Source organism: Oratosquilla oratoria, chromosome 7 (assembly GCF_046742065.1).
Source record: "Oratosquilla oratoria isolate Oo_2021 chromosome 7, ASM4674206v1, whole genome shotgun sequence".
NCBI classification, from domain to species: Eukaryota; Metazoa; Arthropoda; class Malacostraca; order Stomatopoda; family Squillidae; genus Oratosquilla; species Oratosquilla oratoria.
Window position 1 is genome coordinate 84,402,941 of NC_134783.1, and position 25,490 is coordinate 84,428,430.

Consider the following 25,490-nt stretch of genomic DNA (forward strand, 5'->3'; position numbering starts at 1 on the left):
TATGTATTTCAGTATGGTAAGTTGTGACAGAATATCTATCTATATACCAAGGACTTTTTTCCCTTTACAAAGTAGCCAAGTCAAAGGCATGCACTCACTGCCACCCATTTTACTCTCATCCACGTGATGGAAGTGGAATGGTAGTGACAGAATGCAATTTTATATTACATACATACATATACCAACAGCTTTTTCCCCTTACAATGGAGGTAGCCAAAGTCAAAGGCATAAATCCACTCCCATCCATTTCATCTCCACATACTCCACTCCCATTCACTACCCCTCCCTCCCTCTTATCTTGGCTCCTCCTGGATGATGGGTCATCCCTGCATCTTACCCACTGCCCTGAGACAGAAGCAATGTAGCAAGACACAGCACATTCACATCAAAGCCATTTCATTTAATTGGCAAGACCCTCTCTTCTTCCCCTCATGCAGAGAAAGAGAAGAATAAAAATAATTAGTTATAGCCTTGATTTTCATTGACTGGAAATCCACATTGCCACAGTGGCTGGCAAGTCCCCAGATTATCCCATATATAGATTCCTATGGGAAGAAATACCGGACTGTTGTCTATATTATATTAATGTGAGACTGTTTCTATGTCTAGTAACAAGGGGAAATACAATGAAGTTGACAGAGATCTTGGGCCTAATCTGGAGATTGAGTGTCAGTCTCACATAGCTGCATCTCCAGATGGAGGCAAGGCTGATTGCTTATGAAGACAGACAGTAGGTAGATAATTCAGAGATTTTGGGTCCAGTCCAGACTGACTATTAGATCCTCAGGAATACACCTCCAGATGAAGGTGAAGGTGATGAGTTTTGAAGATGGGCACTAGAGAGATGTTCTCTGACATTCATGAGTTTTGAAGCTGAGCAGTAGAGAGATATTCTCTGACATTCATCTCATAAGATCACCAGTTGTAGATAACCACCAGAAAATTGACTTACTTTGCATAAGCCTTCTCTAAGAGGGCACACCAGAATTCATTCTTGGTCTTGGAGTGCATGAATGCCAGTTGGTTGTAGTATGTGGGTAGGCGGTCATCAATGACCACCTCCTCCCATTTGCCATATTGCCAGAATCTATAATGAAGAGAAATCATGACATGATGCAAGTATATATAAAAAAAAATTATGAAGAAATTAATACAGATTTGGGGTCAGAGCCAGTCCTTGGGTTTCTGGTGCCCCAGGTAATTTGTACTTTTACAGTAAAGTGGATATATAATCATAAACTTGGCTCTCCAGGTATTAAATACTGCAGAACCTCTCTCTCTCTCTTTAGTAATACAGTTGTATAACCTCAGAAGACAGAAAAAATAATGCACCAATTGAAATAAGTAATATTCATAATTCACTGGGGAACAATGTATTTGGTGAATTGCCATTTTCTTACTTAATTTGAGCATACTGAATTCAAATCTGAAATCAGACTCTCTCTAAATGCTACATATTTTTCATAATATCACTAACTAATATTATACAATATTTTTAATTTTATCACACCTATCACCATGAAGTAGTTTTGAATCATCATTTTACATTATCTATAGTAAAGCAGATTTTTTTGCACAAACATTTCATTCCATATGAGAAGAAACTTGATTTACACATTAGGATTACAAATACTGTAATTAAATAGATACTAATTTATTAATGACTGTACATCAGGCTGGAGGACTTTTTCTTGATTTCAATCAGGCAAAAATTTGTGTTTGTAACTCCTTCTCTTGTAAGTCTTCTCTGGCTTATCTATTCTAATTATCCAGCCATAGTCCACCATCTTATGTCTATCCCAGAGACCTTGGTAGTGCTCTTCCATCATCATCAAATCCTGATGGAAGCATGCCCCTTGTTCATCACTCACGGCTCCCAGATTATCTGGGAATCAGTCGAGGTGACCATTTAGGAAATGCAGTTTCACACTCATGTTACATCCCAGATCACAATATGCTAGAGGCTATTAGTAACCAGATCCACATAGTTATACAGTTTTTTGTTTCCCAAGAAGTTACGTACAACAGCAGAAAATGAGAGCCAGGCTGCCTTCTCTTTTTCATTTACGGTGTTCATGAATCTAGAATCACTCAGAAGTCTTCAGATTTGGAGACTATCAAGTATTCCTGCTTTTATTTTTTCATATGACAAAGCAGGAAATGCCAATACTATGTACTGAAAACAATCATTGTCAGTCCTCAATACTTTGACATACTGCTTCATCAACCCCAGTTTGAGATGAAGTGGAGGGAAAACGATCTTCTCTCAACTTATGATTGGTTCATCAACAACGTTTGGCATTCCTGCTTCCAAAGTTTCCCAAACTGGTCAATCTTTTTGGGTCCAGTGTTTGTCACAGGATCAACTGTCCCACATACAGATATAGCATGTAAACTTTGTATATCCTTTCTGCTGGTCAAGAAAGAAGTTGACCATCTTAAGGTCTACACATATGATCCAATTGTGTTCATAGTACTTAAATAAATCCATGGCCATTCTTATGTCGACATGAGTTTCTCACAGATGGACAGAGTGACCAAGAGGAACTGCACCAAAGTTAGTGCCATTATGCAAAAGGACACACTTGAGGCTATGCTCTGAGCTATTCAAAAACAGTCTCCAATCAGCAGGACTATAGGTGCCAAGTCCCAACTCAGTAAACAGACCAGGAACATTGTGGCAGTATACAAATTATTTGTCCTCAGAGAAATACTTAACAAATGTACTCTCCCTTGTTTGGTAATATGATACCTGTACTGACCTGTCAAGCATATGTCTTTCACTCTACCTGGAGGCTAAAAGTCCTGTGGCTTTCTTGGAGAGTGTCAAATCATCCATAAAGTCATTCAAATTCTCTTGATTGAAACAATGAGGAGCTAATGACTGTTCAGCATCTGATGATGAATCTGCAGACTGAATCCATTCCATGGATGATATCAGGTACATCATTTTCATCCTCAGAGAAAGCATATCCACTGAAAATCGAAACTGGAAGAGACTCAGAATGAGGTACTGGCCAGATCACTGAGAGAATGTTGGGGTAGTCAATTTTGTGCAAATTAATCTTGCCAATCCCTTTAGTATTCACCAGACTATGGGTATTCCAAAAGGAAGACCATTTCTCTTTCCTTTTGTCCACTCATGAAGATATTCCACACAACTATGGTAAACAGCAAGTGGGGTCTACTTCTTATCTTGATCACCAAGAGGAACATCAAAATATGCCTGATAAGTGCGGATCACAAAGTTTGATATATTGTGCCTTTGACAAACTAGCATGTAATAGCCACATATGTAGCAGAAGGTGTCTAGGTCATTAATGCAATTTTTATCTTGACATAGTTATCACTATCATAAGACCTGAAAAAAGAAACAATAATGTCAATATTTTGTACATCACTTATTACTATCTTACTATTATGTACTGTGAAGTATTTGCTTTCTACAAACACCCTCTCTGTCCATCCAGAGGGCAGTTTTTTGGGAAAACAAGAAAATAGAAATTACAGAATAACTATGGCATATAAGTCAAAATGGATTATATATTTGAAATTAATATGAAAAAATAAATAAAAAAAATTGCAGATAAATCTAAGTCACCAGAAATTGTTCCCCTGTGAATCAAAAGAAATCAAGAATAAAAGTTTTTCATTCACCTGAAGTGGAAGATTCCGGCGTACATACTCTGAAATCCTTGGTCTCGAGGCACCACATAATGGAACAGCTTTGGGGTTAGGGTCAGGTTGGACACTGCTGCCAAAAGCCAACAGTCACCTGCATAGATAAACAATAAGTCAATGACAATAGCAAATCGCAATGTTGATGTCACAGTTACCACACTCTATTGGCAGTTGGGTAAACTACCAAGTTGTGGACAATCTCAATGCATTCAAAAGAGTAAATGATGTCCACATGCGGCCCATTTCCAAAGGTTTTATTGTTAGAGGATGATGTCCCTGGAGCCATGATAGACATTTAACATATTTAGTTATTCCAACATTCAACTGAAGTGCTGGTTGGAGTGTCAAGGACTAAGATGTTGAAACAAGGCCAAAACAAGGTGGAAAGGTCTGTTCTCCATCATGGCCACTTCTGCTAGCCCCATTGATTGGATGAGAAGCCACACCAAACATTTTATAGTCTGAAGCAGCATCCTTATTGAACATCAAGAGCAAGGGACATAAGTGCAAGCCTTGATGATATAAGGAAAGAGTTACTCTAAATTGTGACATTAAAAATGAGTTTAATGTGGTTGTGCTATTTTCCATTGCAGCCCCCATAAAAAATACAATAACTTTTTAAAACTTGCTAATGACGTTATTAATTTGTGATACTTATTTGTGGGATTCAAAGTACTCAGAATAATAGGAGCTATGCAAATATATGGATAAAAAAATGCATGTGGGCTACTAGCAAACAACTTTATATTTACAGATCATTCCTTAATAGATAGGCCAATATGAAAAATCATAAGCACCAGCAGACAACAGATTCTTATGCTTTTCCTGCTCTCAGCACTGGCAACACTTTTGCAAAAGTTTTTAGGTTAAGTTAAGCTCCATCGCAGACCCCGCAAAAAAAAAAAAAAAAAAAAAAAAAATATATATATATATATATATATATATATACGTATGCATATATATATATATATATATATGTATTTTACCTAGTTGTATTTTACGGGAAGGGGAGCTATGCTCGTGGTGTCCCGTTTTCGTATCTCATTTTATCTAAACTATTTTTAAATTCATGTATTGTTTTTGCACACACCACTTTCTCATCTAACTTGTTCCAACTGTCTATTACTCTGTGAGGAAAGCTGTTCTTTTTCACATCTCTTCTATAGCTGTCTTTTTTTTATTTTCTTTCCATGTCCTCTTGTATTTCTGTCATCCCATTTTATCAGATTCTCTCTATCAGTAATTTCTATGCCTTTCATGATTCTGTAAATAGCTATCAAATCTCCTCTCTCTCTTCTTTGCTCTAGTGTCTGTAGTTCAAGTTTTGCTAGTCTCTCTTCATATGATAGTTTTGAGAGTGTTGGTGCCAATTTTGTAATTGCTCTTTGTAATCTTTCAAGTTTTTTAATGCATTTTTTTGCACTTGGTGACCATATCGTTGCTGCATATTCCAATCTTGGTCTTATCAGAGTGATTAGAATTTTCTTCACCATTTCTTCATCCAGGTATGTAAATGCCACTTTGATTGTTCTTATTAAATTATAGGTTTCTCCAAAAATCTTATTTATATGTTTTTCAGGTGACATATTATTCATAACAATGACTCCCAGGTCCTTTTCATTTTCTACTTTTTTTATTCCTTCTTCTCCCAATTTATATGATCCTGTTATTCTGTTTTTACTTTTTCCAAATTCCATTATACTACACTTTTTTGTATTGAACTCCATCTCCCACTTCCTACTCCATTCCTGTACTTTATTTAGATCTCTTTGTAGTGATTCACAATCTTCTTCCGTGTTCACTTTTTTCAATAGTTTTGTATCATCTGCAAAAAAGCTCATATAGCTTTCAATTCCTTCATCCATATCATTAATATATATAGCAAACATTATTGGGGCCAGAACTGTTCCTTGTGGAACACCGCTTATTACTTCATCCCATTTTGAGTGTTGTTGTTGTTGTTGTTGTCGTTCCCTAGACTGTCTGTCCGAGCAGTCCCGTCTCCCCAAGGAAGGCCACAGCCGAAACTGGGTTTTCCCACAAATCCTTTATAGAGTGTATGTTGTGTTGTTTGCGTGCATGATTGTGTATAATGCAGTCTTCCATTATGTGTTGTATGGTATGGGGTGAAGTGTTACATCCTGGGCAGCTGTTCACAACACGGTCGTCCAGCCTCTTCTGGTAGCTTAGAAGTGCTGGGTGGTGACCGCATCGCAGTCTGGCCAAGTGGACTCTGTCCTTTCGTGGGAGAGAGGATTCAGAAGGGTGGATATCAGGGGGTCTGGCATGCAGCAGTGTGTTGTCTTTCAGTGTGTTAATGGAGCGGTGAGTGATATGATTATGAATATGTTTCTGGAGGCTGGTATTTGGTGGTTGTGGAGGAAGAGAAGAGAGTATCTGTGTGTAATAAAGGTCTTTGGGTGTAGTTTTAATGTTTCTTGGTGTGTGTGGGTGTTCTGCTATGTAGTGTAGCGGGTGTGATGTGTTTGTGGTGGCTGCAGCTTTTGAGTGTTGATCTCTTATCACTACTCTCATTTTTCTTTCTTGCAAAAAGTCTTCCATCCAATTTAGCAGTTTGCCCTGTATTCCTCCTTCAGTTTCTAATTTCTTAAGCAACTTCTTATGTGGTACTTTGTCAAAAGATTTTAAGAGTTTTTTAGGTCTAGAAATGCACAATCAGCCCATCCATCTCTTTCTTGTATTATATCTATTAGTCTTGAATAGAAACATATTAAATTGGTGACGCATGATCGTCCTTGTCTGAATCCAAATTGCCTTGGATTGAGCACGTTGTTTTTTTCTAAATATTTTACCCATCTACTTTTGACAATTCTTTCACAAATTTTTGCTATTGTACTTGTTAGAGAGACTGGCCTATAGTTGTTAGGGTCTTCTTTATTTCCTCCTTTATATATAGGTACTATATTTGCTTTTTTCCAATCTTCTGGAACTTTACCTTCTTTCAAGGAACTGTTTATTATGCTATGTATTATGTCTGCCAGTTCATTCCTGCATTCTTTCAAAATCCAGTTTGCTATTTCATCTGGTCCATGTGATTTTCTGACATCAAGATTACTCAAGTGGTTCAATATTTCATTCTTTGTTACTTCTATTTCTTTCATAGGGGGGACTTTCTCTTTCCATTCGATCTCTTCAGGTTGTATGTTCTCCCATGTAAACACTGATTTAAAATGTTTGTTCATACTTTCCGCCATTTCAATTTCCTCTGTGTATTCAACTCCTTGTCTTAATTTCTCCAAATCTTGTTTGTTTTTCAGTTTGTTGTTTACAAATCTGTAGAATAGTTTTGGTTGATCTTTACATTTTTCTATGACATCTTTTTCATATTTTCTCTTTTCCTCTCTGCATGCTTGTACATATTCATTTCTATAACAAGTATATATTTTCCATTTTTCTGGTCTTTTGTTTTTCTTCCATTTGGTCCAAGCTTTGTCTCTTTTGTCTTTCATCTCCCTACAACTTTTGTTGTACCAGCATTTTACATATTCTTTTTCTTGTTTTTGTCTTGGGACATACTTTTCTACTCCTTTTTTATAGATTTTTGTCAAAATATTCCATTTCTCTTCTACTGTTGTATCTTCTTTGTGTATTCTTTCCCAGTTTTCATTTTGGAAGAATTCTCTTATTTTATCAAAATTTGTTTTTTCATACATCAATCTTCCTTTTCTATATTGTTCATTTCTTTTCATGTATTTTTTCTCATTTAGTTCTAGTTCTATCAATATGTGGTCACTTTTGCTTATTGGTGCCTGGTATTCTATCTTTTCCACTATTTTAGGTTCTGATGTGATTATTAGGTCTAGTCTCGATGGTTCTTCTTCATTTCTATACCTAGTGTTCTCTTGGATCCATTGTGTCATTGTGTGGTCAATAATCATCTCAAGTAGAACACTTCCCCATGAGTCTTCTCCACCCTTTACGGTCATCTCTTCCCAGCATATTTCTTTGCAATTATAGTCGTCCATCATAACTATTCTTCCTCCATCTTCCATTATCTCGTTTAGTGTTACTCTTGTGTCTTCTAACATGCTTTTATGTTCATTCTCTTCCCATGAGGCTGTTTTTGGGGGCACGTAGTTTATTACAAACTTTCTGCTCTTCTTACCTCTATCTTCTACTTCTATCATAATCATCTCTACTCTATTCTTCCCATATGTGACTCTCTTCACGTTTATATCCTTCTTAGTCAGGAACATAACTCCACCCCCTTGTTTTATCTTTCTGTTTCTAATCCAATAATTATATGCATTGTGTCCTATGCTGTTGGGTGGTAGTGGGCCTTTTAATTTTGTCTCAACAATTCCCATTATGTCCGGATCTTTTTCTTTCAGATATTTGTTCAGTTCATTCAGTCCTGTTATTAATCCATCTATATTTGTGTAGGATACTCTTAACTTTCTGTTATTTCCATTGTATTCTCTGTTTCTTTTGTGTTTCTCTCTTTTATGTTCCATTTCTTCAATTTCATATTCACTACTCTCCAGTAGAATTCTTGTTTTTCTGTCTCCGTTCTGGTCTCGTTTTTTTTCTTAGCTTCATGTCTATTCCTTATTTCCTCCTCTCTTTCCTCTTTATTCATTTCCCTTTTTATCCATACCTTTTTATATTGTTCACTTGTTGCTAGTTTCCCTGTTTTGGATAAGATATTCTCTGCCGTCATTTGTGACCTGAATTTAATCTTAATTGGTCTGGTCTTGTCTGTACTATATTTCCCAAGCCTGAATTTCTCTTCGATTTGTTTCATCATTTCTGGCTCATCTTCCTGAACTAATTCTAGTAAATTTCTTACTTTTTCATTTTCCTCTTTGGTTCTTGTGGTTCTCTCTGGGTTATGTTTCTCTTCCATTCCTAATATAATTACACATTTCTTTCTATCTGCTAAGTCTCTTACTATATTCTCCTTCTGTCTCATCACTTTAATAACTGAGTCTTCAGTTTGTTCTTTCATTTGCTGTTTGATTATGTCAGTAAATGCAACTTTACTGTTTTCTTGAATTTTTTTTCCAACCCTCCTTGTTGTCCTTATTATTCTCCTTTAAGACTTTATTCTCCTCTTTTACTTCTTTTAACTGTTTTTTTAATTCTTCAATTTCCTTAGTTAAGATTTTGTTCGCCTTCTCTAGTTCTTCCAATTTTTCAACCCTCTGCACAATGTTGTTAACGTGACCGAACCTAAGTTCCCAGTGCTCGATCATCTTATCGAGCTTCTCTTCTAGTCTTGCGATTTATTCTCATATATAATGCGAGTCACTATGACATAATCCATAGCAGCAGTGTTCAGTGGATGGCTTTTTGAAAAATTAAATTAAGTCGCAGCCTATTAAAATTGCCGATAAATTTGGCTATTTTTCAAAAGGAAATTAATAGTGTACTAATGCGAACAGATTATTTTGTCCATAAGTTTTTTTTCCGCGCAATAACATGTGAAGTCACAGCAATGCTTGTCTCTGCCTTTAGAAAACTGCGGATCACTATTGGAGTTGAACGTTAGGGATACGGTGGTGCCATGCGGAATGTTATGAAGAAACCCAAACAGGAAAAGACGAAGGTCATGAGATATGACGTTATATACATGCAAGATGCAAACATGCCTTTAAGTCATAGTACTGAGCTAAAATCGAGATGTAGCACGGCCGTTGTGTTCAAGTGGATGATGATTAGGTTCTTAATGTTGTCTTATTTTTTATCATATAATACCACATCTCACGTTTCTATCTATAATAAACTAATTTGATGTTATTTGGACTTTGGAAATACTAAGACCGCATCACACTTCCCTTCCCCATGACCTGAATCTTTCTCTATGTTTACAGATAAATCACCCATTGTCAAGAAAAAAAATCCTTTTGTTATATGCGAAAATTTGATTTCTTAATGTAACGCACTCTGCAGAATATCACTTCATTTTGTAGCCAGTATAATAATAATAAAAAAAAAATGGGTCATCAATTCTCTAATTCACAGCATGCCTGCGGTACTCCGGAAGCCGCCTCCTGCAACGTTCGCGTACACAACTCTTCCGGGAAGGAAAAGTACGTGCTGCGCGTGCGCGGGCCGAAGCAGACATCCGAGCCCTTACGTGGCAAGGGGGCGTGGTTCATTACACGGATGGTTACTTCGAACCCTCCAAAACGCGCATGGCTGGGGCTGCCTTCGTGACCGATGGGTTAGCCTACGGACGAAGAGTCAGTGACTCCGCGTCCACTCTCCAGGCGGAAGCAATTGCGGTCCAAGGGGCTCTTGAGCATGCCCTGATCACGCATATTGGTTCTGTGGTGATCTACCCCGACTCCATGAGGTTATTATTCAGTCTCCAGCACGAAGTGCCACCGACAATGTGCGCCTTATCTCCACGATCTTCGCGCTCCTCCAGAAACTTCAACTGCTCGGTAGACGGGTCACTTTCCACCGGGTGCACAGCCACGTGGGCGTCCAGTGGAACGAACTGGTTGATGCTGAGGGGGTGGCGGCCAGCAGGAGATCCATGATAGATGTCATAGTTCCTCTTAGCAGGTTCCAAATGCGCTCTCGGACCCGGTCTCATGTGTACAGTATACGTAATGGATTCTCCGGCACAGACTGGAGGCAGAGGTGTCTGAGAGGGTCAGATGGTACAAGGAAGTCACTCAGTACTAACCCCCTGTCCTCCCTCCCTCCACTCCGAGAAGACTCGAGACACTGCTCTTCAGGCTGAGCCTGGAGGATCACTGCCTGTGGCAACTCAGTCGTGACAACGGTGGTGTTGATCGCACTTGTCACCACTTACGTGCTCCTAACGCCGCCTGTCTACGCCAATACCTCTGCGTCTGTCCCGAGACTGCCTTTCTGATGAGATGGACTCCGACATCTCCCGAAGGTATTGTGAGGCTGTGAGCCTTCTCTTCCAACTGCAAAGCCAGTATGAGTAGCGCAAGATCGTGGAGTTTAAGTCCCCTGTCTATCATTATACATTTTGTAAATACTGTTATGCATTTGATCTGATTATTCCTAATGTCCTACCCATTCTTTTCACTGTCTGTTAGCATTAAGGTCTCTTATAGTTATAAACCCACTAATCATACGATGTCACTATTATGTATTAGTAATAAGTTCTCTCCTCTCCTTATCTCTAGTAAATAACATGATTCTTGTACAAATCTCCGTAGCAAGGGTACAACACACCCTCTTTCTTTCATTTAGCAAGGGTAAAATAAACCCTATTTGTTCATGTAGTAAAGGTGAAATAAACCGTCAGGCAGTGGGTAGCCAGGGTGCAATAAACCCTCCTGGGCGGTCTCACATAAAGCCCGTAGGGGCTACTAATACCCCCACCCCAAAAAAAAAAAAAAAAAAAATGCAATACAGAATGGGTACCCTTCTCGAAATATAGCAGAAAACGGGGTATTTCATCAACCTCGACTTCCGCAGCTAAGTTTATGTACAATAATGCATCATTAATATTAATGATATTCATGTCTTCAATATCCAGCCTAAGTATTGCTATATCACTTTCGCGTGGGAACACCTAATTATTTTATTTAGCTTATTACACGAAATATAAGTCTCCATTCCTTTATTTATCATACATGTAGCTACTCACCAAGTTCACCCTGCTGGATGTCGAACCGTGATGCTCCCTCGACGAACAGAGCTGGGTTCTTGGCAATTTCCTAAACGCCGAAGAAAAAACAATAGACAAGATATCACAAAATAATTTTCCACTTCGTTACCGATTAGTGGATATTACTTTACTTGAAATAGGGAAGATACGGGATATTGACTAAACACAAAAATACTTAAATTACACACCAACATTAGAATAACTAAAATAAATAATATCAAAGGTAATGAGATACCCAATTTTATATTAAAAAAAAAAATCTATCAAGAGATTTTTACTTATAAGTAATTTTTTCAGCTACAACATTAATGAAATACAAGGCTTACGTGGGGCCTTTTCCAGACATAATTCCTTCTGGTAATGCCATTGAAATTAATGGAATGGCTCTCGGCAGGAAAGTCGGGGTCCTCGTACAAGGTGCCATTCTTCAGGCACTCCAGTCGCAGTTGCTGAAACCCTTTGGCTGCCGATGGCTTGATACGCTTGGTCTGATACTGCAAAAAAATGTGTAAACGCGTTTTAATGAAAGCACACTAACACTAATATTGTTGATGCGCATGTGATACCAGAAATATGCATATTCGACGCATATATGCAACTGTATAAATGTGTGCTTACATGGCTAATTGATCAACAATTACACACACATATACACTTTCACAATTCTATGCAAGTGTGCGTATGTGTGTGTGTGTGTAAATCGTGCATGGGTGCAGGTACGTGTTGAAATGTTATCACACTGGTCTATTTCTCCGACTGTTGGAGCAGATTTGCAGCCCGCAGCTCTCGGAAAGGATTCTGATATGTTGGAGGACAATAAATTTCCTCCAGCATATCAAATGACATTTTAAGCATTTTTGTTGAGAAGAAATAGTTTTCCACTGTGATTTTACGGCGGAAAAAATGATGGATGTGGGCGATACCGTCGATTATTCGGAGGTTGGAGGGAAAATAGCCCAATGTGATAACGCCTATAGTATAGGAGTGCGTTCGTGCAGGTGCATGATTCACCACCATGGTTTTGGATCACGTGCTGGACTCGTGATCGATAGTTATTACCCCCCCCCCCGTGTGAAAGCACAGAACTCATACGACTCTATGGATAATGTTGTGACCTAGATCAAAAGTGTGTGATTCACCATGGTATTGGACCACGTGTTGGACTCGTGATTGACAGCTATTTTCCTTCCGGAAGAGAGCTCAGCACATATGACCGATCTATGGGAAATGCTGTGGTCTTACACGCACACACACACCCAACTCCCCGCCTACGAGAGTTGGAGTAACGACTCAAAGCACAGCGATACTGAAATTATTCAGCCCTGAGCAGGATTCGAACCCGGACCGCCGTAGTGACAGCAGGGGACTATCAACCGCGCCACCGAGAGTATTTACCTAGTTGTATTTACTTAGTTGTATTTTACGGGAAGGGGAACTATGCTCGTGCTGTCCCGTCTTCATATCTCGTTTTATCTAGACTATTTCTAAATTCGTGTATCGTTTTTGCACACACCACATTTTCATCTAACTTGTTTCAAACGTCTATTACCCTGTGGGGAAAGCTCTTTTTTCAGGTCTCTTCTATACCTTTCTTGATTTTCTTTCCGTGTCCTCTTGTATCTCTACTATCCCATTTTATTAGATCCTCTCTATCAATAGTTTCTATGCCTTTCGTGATTGTATAAATAGTTATCAAGTCTCCTCTCTCCTTTGCTCTAATGTCTGTAGCTCAAGTTTTGCGTCTCTCCTCATATGATAGTTCTGAGAGTGTTGGTGCCAATTTCGTAATTGCTCTTTGTATTCTTTCAATTTTTGTTGTACATTTTTTTTTCTGTACTTGGTGACCACGTCGTCGCTCCATACTCCGATCTTGGTCTTATCAAAGTGACTAGTGTTTTCTTCACCATTTCTTCGTCCAGGTATGTAAATGCCACTTTGATTGTCCTTATTAAATTATAAGTTTCTCCATTTTTTTTTTATATGTTTCTCAGGGGACATATTATTCATAATAATGACTCCCAGGTCCTTCTCATTTTCAACTTTTTTAATTTCTTCCTCTCCCAATTTATATGATCCCACTATTCTTTTTTTTTTTTTTTTGCCTCTTCCAAATCCCATTGTACTACACTTCTTGATATTGAATTCCATCTCCCACTTCCTACTCCATTCCCATATTCTATTGAGATCACTCTGCAGCGACTCACAATCTTCTAGTGTTCACTTTTTCAACATTGTCCGCAAAGAAGCTCTTTCAATTCCTTTATCCATATCAATATATATAGCAAACATTATTGGGGCTAAAAATGTTCCTTGTGGAACTCCACTAATCACTTCTTCCCAATTAGAATGTTTGTCACCAATCTCATTTTTCTTTCATGCAAAAAGTCTTCCATCCACTTCAGCAGTTTGGCCTGTATTCCTCCTGCAGTTTCTAATTTCTTTAGCAATTTCTTATATGTGACACCTTATCAAAAGCTTTTTGAGGTCTAGAAATGCACAATTAGCCCATCCATCTCTTTCTTGTATTACATATATTAGCCTTGAATAGAAACACACTAAGTTTGTGAAGCATGATCACCCTTGTCTTGGATTTAGTACGTTTTTTTTTTTCAAATGCCTTACCCATCTAATTTTGATCATTCCTTCACAAATTTTAGCTATCGTACTTGTAAGAGAGATCGGCCTATAGTTAGTAGGGTCTTCCTTGTTTCCCCCTTTATATATTGGTACTATATTTGCTCTTTACCAATCTTCTGGAACTTTTCCTTCTTTCAATGAGCTGCTTATGATAGTATGTATTTTGTCTGTTAGTTCATTCCTGCATTCTCTCAAAATGCAATATGCCATTTCATCTGGTTCATGCGATTTTCTGACATCAAGATTACTCAAGTGATTAATTATTTCCTTCCTTGCTACTTCTATCTCTTTCATAGGGGGGGCTTTCTCCTCCCACTCGACATTTCTAAGTTGTATGTTCTCCCTCGTAAACCCGGATTTAAAAATACTTGTTCATAATTTCTGCCATGTCTATTTCCTCTGTGTATTCAACTCCTTCTTGTCGTAGTTTCACTAATTCTTGTTTGTTTTTCAGTTCGTTGTTTATAAATCTATAAAATAGTTTTGGTTGATCTTTATATTTTTCTATGACATCTTTTTTGTATTTTCTCTTTTCTTCTCTGCACACTTGTACATATTCATTTCTATAACTAGTATATATTATCAATTTTAGGTCTTTTGCATTTCTTCCATTTTATCCAAGCTTTATCCCTTTTGTCTTTCAACTCCCTACATCTTTTGTTGTACCAACACTTTACACATCCTTTTTCTTGTTTTTGTCTTGGAACATACTTTTCCACTCCTTCATAAATTTGTCAAAATATTCCATTTCTCTTCTACTGTTGATTCCTCTTTGTGTACCCTTTCCCAGTCTGCTTTTTGAAAAAAGAAAAAAGAAAAAAAAAAAAAAAAAAATCTTATTATATCAATTTTTTTTTCATACATCAATCTTCCATTTCCATATTGTTCGTTTTTTCCATGTATTTTTCCTCATTTAGTTCCAGTTCAACCAATATGTGGTCACTTTTATTTATTGGTGTCTTATATTCAATCTTATCCACTATTTCAGGTTCTGATGTGATTATTAGGTCCAGTCTCGATGGTTCTTCCTTATTTCTATACCTAGTATTCTCTTGTATCCATTGTGTCATTGTATGTTCTATAATCATATCAAGTAGTACATATCCCCATAGGTCGTCACCACCCTTTACTGTCATCTCTTCCCAGCAGATTTCTTTACAATTAAAGTCACCCATTATAACTATTCTTCCTCCATCTTCCATTACCTGTCCTCCCCTGCCATCATAACCATCTCTATTCTTTCCATATGTGACATTCCTCACATTTATATCCTTCTTCGTCAGGAACATAACTCCACCCCCTTGTTTTACTTCTCTGTTTCTAATCCAATAATTATATGCACTATGTCCTACACTGTTGGGTGGTAATGGACCTTTCAATTTTGTCTCTACAATTCCCATTATGTCCGGTTCTTTTTCCTTCAGGTAATCATTCAGTTCATTCAAGCCTGTTATTAAGCCATCTATATTTGTGTAAGACACTTTTAATTTTCTGTTACCTCCATCCTGTTTTCTGTTTCCCTTCCGTTTTTCTCTGCTATGAACCATTTCCTCACTTTCATATCCACTACTCTCCAATAGAATTTCTCTTTGTCTGACTCTGTTCTGTTCTCGTTTTTTTCCTTAGCTTCTATTCTTTTTGTTTTCTCTTCCTCTCTTTCCTCTTTATTCATCTCTTTTTATCCATACCTGTTTATATAGATCACTTTTTGCTAGTTTCCCTGTTTTTGATAAGATATTCTCTGCTGTTGTTTGTGACCTGAATTTAAATTTAATTGGTCTGGTCTTATCTATACTGTATTTCCCTAACCTATATATTTCTTTAATCTATTTCCCCATTTCTTGTTCATCTTCTTGAACTACTTCTAATATCTTGTTTACTTTTTCCTTCTCTTTTACTCTTGTAGTCCTATTTGGATTATGCTTCTCTTCCATCCCTAATATAATTATACATTTCTTTTTATCCGCTAAGTCTCTTACTATATTCTCCTCTCTCATCACTTTAATAACTATGTCCTTGGTATCTTCTTTCATCTGTTGTTTCACTATATCTCTAAATTCAATTTTGTTGTTCTCTTGGACTTTTCTCCAACCCTGTACCTCTTTTGCTATGGACTTTTATTCTCTTTATTATTCTTTTTAATTCCTCATTTTCATCCTTTACTTCTTTTAACTGTCATTTTAATTCTTCTATTTCTTTGTTTAGGTTTTGGTTCTCCTTTAGTTCTTCCAATTTATCAACTATGTGTAATCCGTGTAAGTTGACTGAACCTAACCTCACATTGTTCGTCCATTTTCTCTAGTTTTTCCTCTAGACTTGCTAATCGGGGGAGTTTATCATCTCCCTCATTAAATCCATGGAAGTAATTATCTTCACCTTCCATTGCGCTGCTCCTATCTATCCATCTATCTATATATATATATATATTATATATATATATATATATATATATATATATATATATATATATATATATATATATATATATATTCTAAGCTCTTCGACTTCACCTCTATCGTCTGCGCAACTCTTGTTGACATTCCTTCTGACTTCCGTGGGCCGTTCGTCCCCTTCCTAATTTCCTTCTATTTTCCTCAGTAATCCCTCCCTTTCTCCTTTTTCTTCACCTTCCCTCTACACCACGAGCTTTCCCCTTCCCTACTAATACAACACAGGTACTCCCTCGTCGTTGAGATCCACGAAATTTAATTTTTTTCCTGGAGTTCCAAACTTCTCTGTCACTTCGACTGTCGTGTGTGTGTGTGTGTGTGTGTGTGTGTGTGTGTGTGTGTGTGTGTGTGTGTGTGTGTGTGTGTGTGTGTGTGTGTGTGTGCATGCGTGCGTGTGTGTGTGCATGCGTGCGTGCGTGTGTGTGTGCGTGAATGCATGCGTGCATATGTACGCGCTCACGTCTTGCATATACTCGTACATGCGTCCGTGCGTATGTACGCACGTGTGTGTCTGTGTGTGCATCTCCGTGCGTACATACATGCGTATTTGCGTTTCTGGTTGTTTTTCTAACACAGTAACCAACATACAAAATAAAAGTGCATTGCCTTTCCCCTAATAATTATACATCCATAACAGTTTCCTATATAAACCCAGAGTTAGAAGTAAATGAAACATCCCATAAACAGGCAGGCAGCAGTCCTCATGCGGTTCTAGAAGAATAGTAACAACTGAAAGGAATGCAATTTCTACTTACAGTTGTTCCATTTATGTAGCTGTACTGCACGGAGAGGAGGGTAGCCACACGGAAGCAAGCAGAAGCAATAGAAATCAGAATTAGGATATGGTAAAGTGTCTAATGTTGACAGACTATGTGTGCAACAAGCCAAACTGAAGCTTTGCCTGTGGTGCTTACTTATGGTAATGGATCAAGCGAATTAATGGGTGGTATAGAGGGTGATGGGGAGAGTGTTCATGACTAGAGTACACTTGAAGACAAAGTTCTAGACCAATCTGGTAGGGTTACAACTGAGAATAATGTCATTTGTGAGTGATGTCCTCCTTAGAAATCATGAAGCATCACACGCCCGGTCAGATTCCAAAATTCGACAACACGACAATTTTGTGTTATCCAAATGTACTACGAGTATTAGATGGCGCCTTATTCGCTGCAGGCTTACTATGATATGGACATGCCCGACGATTATAATCATTATGAAATTCATATATGACAAATTAATCCCCGCGGTGTCATCTTAACAGAAAAAGAAGTCACAAGACAATGAGCTAATCTTGAAATCCGGCTCTATAAGTTTAGAAACAATGAATGATTTCAGATTTTGCTTTAGGTGTGTCATGTTTCGCCCGTCGTTTATAAATGACCCGGTCATCGACTAGGAACAAATAGGACAGTCTCGTCACTAGGTACAAGGCAGTCCACCTGCCTCCGGCTTGAATCTATAGTTCACAGGATCCACCTAGGATATTGCTGTGGGTGGTAAGTGCTACGCGCGGGAAGAGACAATTACGAACGCTGTAAACTCTATGGAGCCGAAGCTCAACAGCCCCTCCACCACTACCTGCTAGAGTGTAGAGCCACGAGCACCCTTCGCCTGGGACTCAGCCCGCTACTCACCGCGGCAGGGGTGGCGCGGCACCTCAGTTTCTCCACCTCTGAGGCAATCCTCAGCTTCTTGGGGACCCTCCCCCTGGTGCCGCCGGCGGTTAAGGGATGCGCCCCCTCCCCTGAGATTGGGGTGCCCTCCCCTCCCCTGAGATTGGAGTGCCCCCCCCTCCCCTGAGATTGGAGTGCCCCCCCTCCCCTGATATTGGGGTGCCCCCCCCCTCTCCCCTGAGATAGGGGTGCCCCACTAATGACAGTGGCATCGCGTTAACAGTGACATCGCCTGAGCAACAAATCGTGTAGGATATGAACTGTTCCGGACCACCGAGCGGGTGCTGGCCCCGCAAAAAAAAAAAAAAAAAAAAAAAAAAAAAAAAAAAAAAAAAAAAATTATAATAATAATAATAATAATAATAATAATAATAATAATAATAATAATAATAATAATAATAATGATAATAAATAAAAATAGATAAATAAAAATAAATAAATTTATAGATTAATGAATGAATGAATTGATTAAAATAAAAGAATAAAAATAAATAAACAAATAATAATAAATAAATAAATACAAAAGACAGTCTAAGAACTTTTGTTTCAGTATACAAATGGCTGAAGTAGTAGCAGTGACAGGATGACCATTTAGTCGTGATGTATGGTAGTGGTGACGACAGAGGTGGAAGTTGTGCTCTGATGAATATGGCGGAAATGAAGTCAGGAGCAGTAGAAGGTAGTGATGACAGTGGTGGTGATGATGGTATTTTTGTAATCATAAACTGTTAGTATTGGCAACGGCTGTGGCGAAAAATAAAAAGGCGGGAGACAGTAATTACTGTAGCAATGTTCTATCACTGGAAACAAGGGAACATCAAAGGTAAAATAGTACATGGGTGATGGTTAATGCACTGACTCTGAGAATGGCTAAAACAATGGTCACTAGGGTCACAATTTCAACAGTGCTCTAGGCTGGCAGGAGAGGAACGCTTGGGAATAAAAAGAGGACCTATTAGGGATGATCAGAATGGTTCAACGGAGGTTAGACAGCCCCTTCATCAATCATCACAGTGGTAAGTAAAACATCGCAGCATCTGCTAAAAAATCAGATACTGTGGGGACTGACCTAGACAGACTATAATCCCTTACACTAGCGAGGGGGGCATCGCGGGAATGAATGAATGAACAACCAGTCTCTAGGCAGAAGGAACAAAAAGAAAGTGTCATCTAATGTAAAAGATGTAGACTTCTACGCTACAATGACTTTCTTTCCAAATCTTATTCTGCCTAAATAAGGGTGATTTTATTCATATAAAGTGTTATCATACTGTAGGGAGTAAGGAGAAGTAATATATATGGCCTTCGAGAGTGTTAGAAAAAAAAATTAACTGGATGAGCAGACTGAGTGCATGATTCAGCAAATGAGTTGATCGATTATTTCAGTCTCATTGTGAAGGGGTGTAAGTGAAGAAAAAATAAAATCGCAAAGAAATAAGGAAAAAAGTACGGATATTTGTCTTCCTCGTCATAAAATATGAAACAAAAATAAAAGCAAGGACAGGAGACGATGAAATGAATTGGTTGTAAGGCTGAAGTACTGGTACTGATATGAAGGTCTATGATGCCTATGGTGACGTGCGCCAATATAAAGGTCACAGGGAAAATGGTGTGAATGAAATCAGATAGCTTCTTCGGTTAGCATTGGTGGGTGGTTCTATGCAATTAAGCTAAACTAAAATATATGTCTAAGCTTTCAATCTATCAAGTAGATGTGAGACAAACTATTGGCTGCATGGAAAAAAAAATCTTGGTAGGGTTTTGCAGAAAAAAATGGTCAATATCAGAAATGTTTACTAATAGGTGGGCATTTATTCTCTCCACTAATATCATGTATTATTTTTTAATATCTGATTACACATCATCACATGCCTCAGCCTACTGGTTTTAGATGTCTAGAAACAAAACAGTGTAAACTTTAGTTTTATGACAATAGTCATCAACTGAATACAAAAATAAACTCACACAAATGTATATAAATGCGAATAGATAGATAAAATAACAGACAAAAATTAGGTTATAGGCCTACAGTCACAACATTAAACTACAACATAAACACACGAATTATCATTTACTAAAGTTACTGCTTAGTTTATACAAAGAAAACGTTACATTTTCTTTGGTTTCTATTTACGAATCCTATAATAATCTACCCATTTGACAAAAATGAATAAAGATTTTCAACCAATCTAAATACATCAAAAAATATATTATTTTATTTCTGAAGATCAATCTTCATTAATTTAACTTTAAGCGAGTCTACACAAAATAGTAAAATACACTTTTCACGCATTCTTTTAATCTGTCGATACTCTGATTAAATCTGAGAAAAAAGGTAACTTAATGGTAGACAATCCGGTATGGTATTCCGTTAAGACTTCCTCGACAGCACCGCATAACATAGCAGAACTCATTTAACGATTCTCATTTTCCAAGATTTCTGTAAATTCGTAAGTAACGCAACAGTGTCGCATAAGGCTGGGTGTTCTCTCTACGCCGTGTTGCTAAGAAAATCCTTTCACCCCCACCTGTGCGCGCGCGCGTGAGCAAATGTGTGCGTGCGTGTGTACGTCACGCTGCTTCCTGTAAACGAACTTTATATGTACCTCCCATATTCATATTTATATATTTCACAAATGAAACTAGAATGATAAAAATCAAAATTTTACTGAACCTCAGTAACAAGAATTATTTTTTACAAAGAAAATATAAATAAGACAGTTGAATGAATGGGAATAAACTTACTACAGTACTACACGGAGTTGCTATTCAAGAGAAGCCCGTTCCCACACTACCGGAAGTCAACCATGACCCCAGTAACGGACTGAAAAACTCTTCCTCACTCATAAAACCCTTAAACAATCAGTAAAAAGAGTGAACCCATACTGACTCAGAGAAAGAATGAAAAAAATAAATCCAGACCGAGAGAACGGTGAATATGTCAATAATGACAATACGAGTCATAAACAGTGATTCCATTCATTGTAGATATCAAGCTAATATAAATGGCCTCAAAATATTTCACAATCGTGTGCGTGTACTGCACAGCATGTTTATTTGTACATGCGCGCTAGTTGCATTAATATAATCATGTGTGTGTGTGTGTGTGTGTGTGTGTGTGTGTGTGTGTGTGTGTGTGTGTGTGTGTGTGTGTGTGTGTGTGTGTGTGTGTGTGTGTGTGTGTGTGTGTGTGTGTGTGTGTGTGTGTGTGTGTGTGTGTGTGTGTGTGTGTGTGTGTGTGTGTGTGTGTGTGTGTGTGTAATTCACCTTGGTCTTTGGGTCACGTGTTGGACTCAGCTATTTCCCTCCCGGAAGAGAGCTCACAGCTCGTATGACCGATCTATGGGTAATGCTGTGACCTTGCACGCACACACACACCCAACTCCCCGCCCACGAGAGTTGGAGTAACGACTCGAAGCGCAGCGATACTGAAATTATTTTCAGCCCTGGGCAGGATTCGAACCCGGACCGCCGTAGTGACAGTCTGGGACTACCAACCGCGCCACCGAGTCGTGTGTGTGTGTGTGTGTGTGTGTGTGTGTGTGTATTCACCTCGGATCTGCTGCAGCCTCTTTTCGAGACAGCCAGACACCACTCTAAAGCAGTGAGCTCAGAGCTCATTATTAGCAGATCTCTGGGTACGTCTGAGACCACTCACACTTCCACACACTGGGAATGCAAGGTCACAACTCCTTGACTAACGTCCCGTACCTACTCGCTGCTAGATGAACAGGGGCTACACGTGAAAGGAGACAAACCCAACTTGTCTCCGCCCGGCCGGGGAATCGAACCCCGGTTCTCCGGCTTGTGAGGCCAGTGCCTTACCAATCCGCCACCGGGCCGTGTGTGTGTGTGTGTGTGCGTGTGTGTGTGTGTGTGTGTGTGTGTGTGTGTGTTTTGTGTGTGTGTGTTTTGTGTGTGTATGTGTGTGCGTGTGTGTGTGCGTGTGTGTGTGTGTGTGTGTGTGTGTGTGTGTGTGTGTGTGTGTGTGTTTACCTAGTTGTATTTTGCGGGAAGAGGAGCTATGCTCGTGGTTTCCCGCCTTTGTATCTCGCAGTGTCTAGTTTGCTTTTAAACACATCAATGGTTTTTGCGCATACTATTTCATTGTCCAGTTTGTTCCAAGTGTCCACTAATCTATGTGGAAAACTGTTTTTCTTCAGTTCTCTTCTGTAGCTGTTTTTTTATTTTCTTTCCATGTCCTCTCGTGTTTCTTTTGTCCCAGTTTAATAAGTCCTGTGTGTGTGTGTGTGTGTGTGTGTGTGTGTGTGTGTGTGTGTGTGTGTGTGTGTGTGTGTGTGTGTGTGTGTGTGTGTGTGTGTGTGTGTGTGTGTGTGTGCGCGCGCGCATTTACCTAATTGTATTGATCTGATATTCATCTAACTAATAAATAGGAAAGAAGTTACACTTGCAGTGTCCTGCTTCTATTTCTTCATCTATCATACCTACTTTTTGAACAGCTTGTGGAACTATATCAGCCTCTAAGCTGTTCCAGTAAATTATCCATCTATATGGAAAACTATTACTCTACATCATTTATATATTTTTTTTTGTTCAATTTATCTTGACTCTCTCCGTCCCAAATTAGCGATCTTCACAGTCAGCTTTATCTACTCCATTTAATGACCTGAACACTTATATTAAGTCACTTCTCTCAGTTTCTTCCAATGATGGCATGCCCAGTGTTTTAACCTCTCTTCTCAAGTTTTATCTGTAAAGCTAGAAACCAATTGTTCGCCAATCTGTTTGTGCCTTTTACTTCAACCTTCACGCACACCCTCTCAAAAAGACCATCAATGAATTGCTCAATGGAAAATGAATAAATTACAAAATCAAAAGACAAGACAGATCTTGGAGTGTTGATCATGGATACCTTATTACTTGATAAGCACATTGACAAAATTCTGGTTGAAACATGTAGATTAGTGACAAATATGGAATTAGCTCGTCACCATCATGGACGAGATGATAATAAAACATATCATAGAATGCCTCATACTCCCTAAATCAGAATATGCAGCGGGGGTGTGGATGTAAATGGGACTGAATTAATGCAGAAAACAGCGACCAAATTGGTTCCTAGCCTTGCAAATAAAGCAAGCACACGAAAAAAGATCTAACCTTATGTGACATTATTGAGAGAAAGAAGAAAAAGAGATGACTTGGTAAAACTGAAAGGACTGATTTCTTGGTTTGTGTCGGGATAAAATCGCCAGGTCATAGGAACAAAATTGAAAAAAACAACAACACAGATTTAAAAGATGCCAAAACACACTTTTCCATACTGAAGCATCAAGTCCGGTGGCACAATTCGGTTTTGAGTATAGTTTGCTCAGTGACACTGGTGTGATATCAATCCAATGTTTGCACGGAAAAGTCGACCACAGCGACCACATGGAATGGCAGGAGGGTTCACGGAGTTTTGACTTCTTGCTTTTCTCTCGGCCCCTATCGTCTCTTCATGCTGCCTTCTGTCGTTTTCAAAAGATGGCGTTTTTCCATGATATAGCCCAAGCTAAAACTATTAGTGATTTCAAAACTAGTTATGACAGTTGGAGAAAAGATCCTGGACACCATGATTGTAGCTCTTACGAAGTAAGTCACTCAGCATTCCTTTATGGCTGGAGAGTAGTCTCCACCTAAAAATAAATGCTGATTATACTGAACTTCTATCTTTTTTCTGTTACCTTCCTTAAATATCTCCCTTACCACCACTTTCACCATCTCTTTAACACGAAATTGCCTCCAAGGATACAGATGGTGTTTCTTGATTATAAGCCAAACTGTATCCTGTCAGTATCCAGTTGCAGCAATTAAGTGACAAGGAATTTGAAAAATAAAAGTCATGAGTTTCCCAAAGCGCTCTCATGCAAATTCTGAATCAGATCTTCATAGTACCTCGATATCTGGGTCTTCTTTTGTTGTATGAATCAGGTGTCAAGTTCACTCGGGGCTCCTGTGGTGTTTATCATTCTTGGCACCAAATGCCGGTTGGCAGTATCTGGCACCAAGTCTCACACGTGGTAGGTTGTCAATGAAAAAAAAAATATTTTTTTACAGCTAACTAGATTTCTAATAATTAGCAATGTACCCCGTATGGGGTACTGACTAACATGTTTTATGTAAGTCAATGTCTTAGGGAATTTAGTGACACCCCTACGGACCAGATCCACTCAGCATTCTAGAAATGAATGTTGATTTTTGCTATCCCTTCGTTCTGCTACTTGCCCTAGATCTCTCCTTAACCACCTATTTGGTACGGGATTATCCCCACGATTTGATTAGATTCTATGACCCGTGGCGGCAAGGGCGCTTTTCTCCCACCATGGTGCCATGCCGAAGTATCACAAGTGAGACAGCTGGGATGGGGTATGGGTAATCGTCGTTATAGTCCTAAAAAATATATATACTCATTGTACTACACAGCTTCCTTTACTATACAAGAGTACAAAAATAGTACATAGATGGGAGATAAGAGAGAGCGGGGCATGCACTAAGGTTGATTTGGCAACATGGCTAAATGACTACGTATGCCACACTCTGAAAGGACTCCTTCGAGCGCACATACTATAATTAGCAACATGGCCATCGCATTACAAATAAATAAAAATTAATAAATGAAATAATAATAACAACAACAATGATAATTGATGATGATGATGATGATGATGATGATGATGATGATGATGATGATGATGATGATGATGATGATGATGATGATGATGATGATGATGATGATGCACCTTATATTTCTCATTTTCAAGATTTCAATTGAATCCACTTATTCTCAGAATAGATTTCCCTCTAATATTCTCGGACTTGACTGAACATTCGATGGCAGCTGTCTCCACCGTTGAAGAATTGTTTCCTTCTGACTCATCCTCACCACTAAAGACAAGAAAAATAAAGGACAAGATTGTGTTGATTCGTTCCTATCTACTTCTACATTTCTTTACGCCTTTCATTGTCTCTAGTTAATCCTCGCGACATATTCCTTGTATGCTTATGTATCTGAATTAATAGTGATGGATGTAAGCATGCTTGCATTTCAATAGCCTACAAATAAGTGCAATTTCAATTAAGAAATATTGATAATAATGGATATACATTTAACGTCAAGAAATTAAATGGCCACAACTATATACTTACTGGATGGTAAAATTTACTAGTTACAGTAGTCTATTCTGCAAATTTGATTGGGGAAAACAAGTTGGGGGTCGGCCTTGAATAGGAGAAAAAAAGAAAATGAGAATGCCAAACATCACTTGCAACTCACGGCTGCCAAGATCATCAAGAAGCAGCCAAAACTTCGTGTAACGCTACGAGAGTCGCCAGACCCTTCGGTTGGCAGCGACAACAGGAAGGTACTTCAAGCAGCTGGCTTATTCAGCCGCTTCGTTTTCTTTTTTCACAGAGCATTATAATATA

General features: G+C 38.5%; 1 protein-coding gene across 20 annotated transcripts in view; it reads right to left on the reverse strand.

Annotated features, from left to right (window-relative positions):
- Window positions 1-25,490, reverse strand: part of LOC143027245 (calpain-A-like) — a 111,160-nt gene that overhangs the window by 48,887 nt on the left and 36,783 nt on the right. For 19 of the 20 annotated variants that reach the window (XM_076188513.1, XM_076188518.1, XM_076188519.1 and 16 more), the window contains exons 3-7: window positions 17,145-17,168; window positions 11,629-11,796; window positions 11,282-11,351; window positions 3,658-3,775; window positions 953-1,087 (exon numbers count right to left, since the gene is read on the reverse strand). In XM_076188513.1, the coding sequence (XP_076044628.1) occupies window positions 953-1,087; window positions 3,658-3,775; window positions 11,282-11,351; window positions 11,629-11,796; window positions 17,145-17,168 (515 nt within the window). The remainder of the gene's footprint in view (window positions 1-952; window positions 1,088-3,657; window positions 3,776-11,281; window positions 11,352-11,628; window positions 11,797-17,144; window positions 17,169-25,490) is intronic. The other variant, XM_076188504.1, reaches the window with a different exon arrangement.